Source organism: Oryctolagus cuniculus, chromosome 10 (genome assembly GCF_964237555.1).
Source record: "Oryctolagus cuniculus chromosome 10, mOryCun1.1, whole genome shotgun sequence".
In the NCBI taxonomy this organism is placed as follows: domain Eukaryota; kingdom Metazoa; phylum Chordata; class Mammalia; order Lagomorpha; family Leporidae; genus Oryctolagus; species Oryctolagus cuniculus.
In genome coordinates, this window is record NC_091441.1 from 107,099,338 (window position 1) to 107,101,784 (window position 2,447).

A 2,447-nucleotide genomic window follows, 5' to 3' on the forward strand; every position below is an offset into this window, starting at 1 on the left:
TCTGGGCCCCTGGAGAGAGATTCCCCTGGAAGGCGTGGCCAAGGTTTTCCGTGAGTATAGCCGAGAGCTGGACAGCTTCCCCAACTCCTTTTAAAGTGAGCTCCTGGATGGAGCTGCTGTCTGGAGACTCGGGCTGCGAGCAGCTTCCTGTGCAGTTGTAAACTGCAAGAGCAGCAGCACCGGGGACCGGTCACTTACACATCAGTGAAAACAAATGAACATGGTCCAGCCTGACTTTTTATTATTATTTTTTAAGACACAGGGAGAGCCCTTCTCTTCCTCGGCGCTGCCTCCGGAGGTGGCTGCCCTCTCCTCGGCACCATGGCCGCCCTCAGACCCCTGGTGAAGCCCAAGATCGTCAAAAAGAGGACCAAGAAGTTCATCCGCCACCAGTCGGACCGCTATGTCAAGATTAAGCGTAACTGGCGGAAACCCAGAGGCATTGACAACAGGGTGCGGAGAAGATTCAAGGGCCAGATCTTGATGCCCAACATTGGCTACGGGAGCAACAAGAAGACCAAGCACATGCTGCCCAGCGGCTTCCGGAAGTTCCTGGTCCACAACGTCAAGGAGCTGGAGGTGCTGCTGATGTGCAACAAATCCTACTGTGCAGAGATTGCTCACAACGTCTCCTCCAAGAACCGCAAAGCCATTGTGGAGAGAGCGGCCCAGCTGGCCATCAGGGTCACCAACCCCAACGCCAGGCTGCGCAGTGAAGAAAATGAGTAGGCGGCTCGGGTGCGCATTTTATTTGTGTTTAAATAAAACCTTGAAAACCGGAAAAAAAAAAAAAAGACACAGGGAGAGAGATGACAGGGAGAGAGATCGCCCATCTGTTAGCTTAGTCCCCAAATGCCTGCAATACATGGGACTGGGCCAAACCACAGTCAGGAGCCAGAAGTCGAATCCTGGTCTCTTACATGGGTGACAGGGACCCAAGTACTTGGGCCATTGCCTGCTGCCTGCCAGGGGCACATTGACAGGAAGCTAGAACTGACCACAGCGCTTGAACTTAAACCCCGGCACGCAAATATGGGAGGCCCTCAGCATCCTATGAGTGGGGAAAAGCTGGAAGTATTCCCCCTAAGATCTGAAACCAGACAAGGATGCCTACTCTCACCACTGCTATTTAATATAGTCCTGGAAGTTTTAGCCAGAGCCATTAGGCAAGAAAAAGGAATCAAAGGGATACAAGTTGGAAAGGAGAAAATCAAACTATCCCTATTTGCAGATGCATGATTCTATATATAAGAGATCCAAAAGACACCACTGAGAGACTATTGGAACTCATAAAAGAGTTTGGTAAAGTTGCAGGATATAAAATTAACACGTAAAAATCCACAGCCTTTGTATACACAGACAATGCTATGGTTGAGAAAGAACTTTTAAGATCAATCTCATTCACAGTAGCTACAAAAAGAATTAAATACCTTGGACTGAATTTAACCAAGGATGTCAAAGATCGCAATGATGAAAATTACAAAACATAAAAGAAACAAATAGAAGAATACTTTAAAAAATGAAAAAATTTTCCATGTTCATGGATTGAAAGCATCAATGTCATCAAAATGTCCATACTACTGAAAGCAATTTACAGATTCAATGCGATCCCAATCAAAATACTAATGACATTCTTCTCAGATCTAGAAAAAATGATTCCAAAAACTTATGGAAACACAAGAGACCCTGAATAGCCAAAGCAATCTTACAACAAAAACAAAGCCAGAGGCATCACAATATCAGATTTCAAGACATACTACAGGGCAGTTATAATCAAAACAGCCTGGTACTGGCACAAAAACAGACTTGTAGACCAATGGAACAGAAAAGAAATTCCCAGGAATCAATCCACGCATCTACAACCACCTTATCTTTGACAAAGGAGCTAAAATCAATCCCTGGAGCAAGGACAGTCTCTCCAACAAATGTGCTGGGAAAACTAGATCTCCATGTGCAGAAGCATCAAACTAGACCCCTACCTTACACCTTACACAAAAAATCCACTCAAAATGGATCAAAGACCTAAATCTACAACCTGATACTATCAAGTCATTAGAGAACATTGTGGAAGCTCTGCAAGACATTGGCATAGGCAAAGACTTGTTGGAAAAGACCCCAGGAACAGAGCAGTCAAAGCCAAAATTGACAAATGGGATTACATCAAGCTGAGAAGCTTCTGCACTGCAAAAGTGAAGAGGCAACCAACGGAATGGGAGAAAACATTCAAGAACTATGCCACTGCATTAACATCCAGAATCTATAAAGAGCTCAAGAAATTCAACAACAACAAAAACAAACCATCCAGTTAAGAAATTGGCAAAGGACTTGAACAGGCATTTTTCCAGAGAGGAAATTCAAATAGCCAACAGATACTTGAGAAAATGCTCAGGATCACTAGCAGTCAGGGAAATGCAAATCAAAACCACAAAAAGGTTTCACCTCATTCC

The 2,447-nt window shown here is 44.5% G+C and overlaps 1 protein-coding gene across 1 annotated transcript; it reads left to right on the forward strand.

The window, feature by feature from the left end:
• The first annotated feature begins 261 nt into the window (after window positions 1–261).
• Window positions 262–794, forward strand: LOC100359042 (large ribosomal subunit protein eL32). The gene has a single exon (XM_002713080.5). It carries the CDS (start codon window positions 322–324, stop codon window positions 727–729), a length of 408 nt encoding a protein of 135 aa, XP_002713126.1. The 5' UTR covers window positions 262–321; the 3' UTR covers window positions 730–794.
• Window positions 795–2,447: the final 1,653 nt, after the last annotated feature.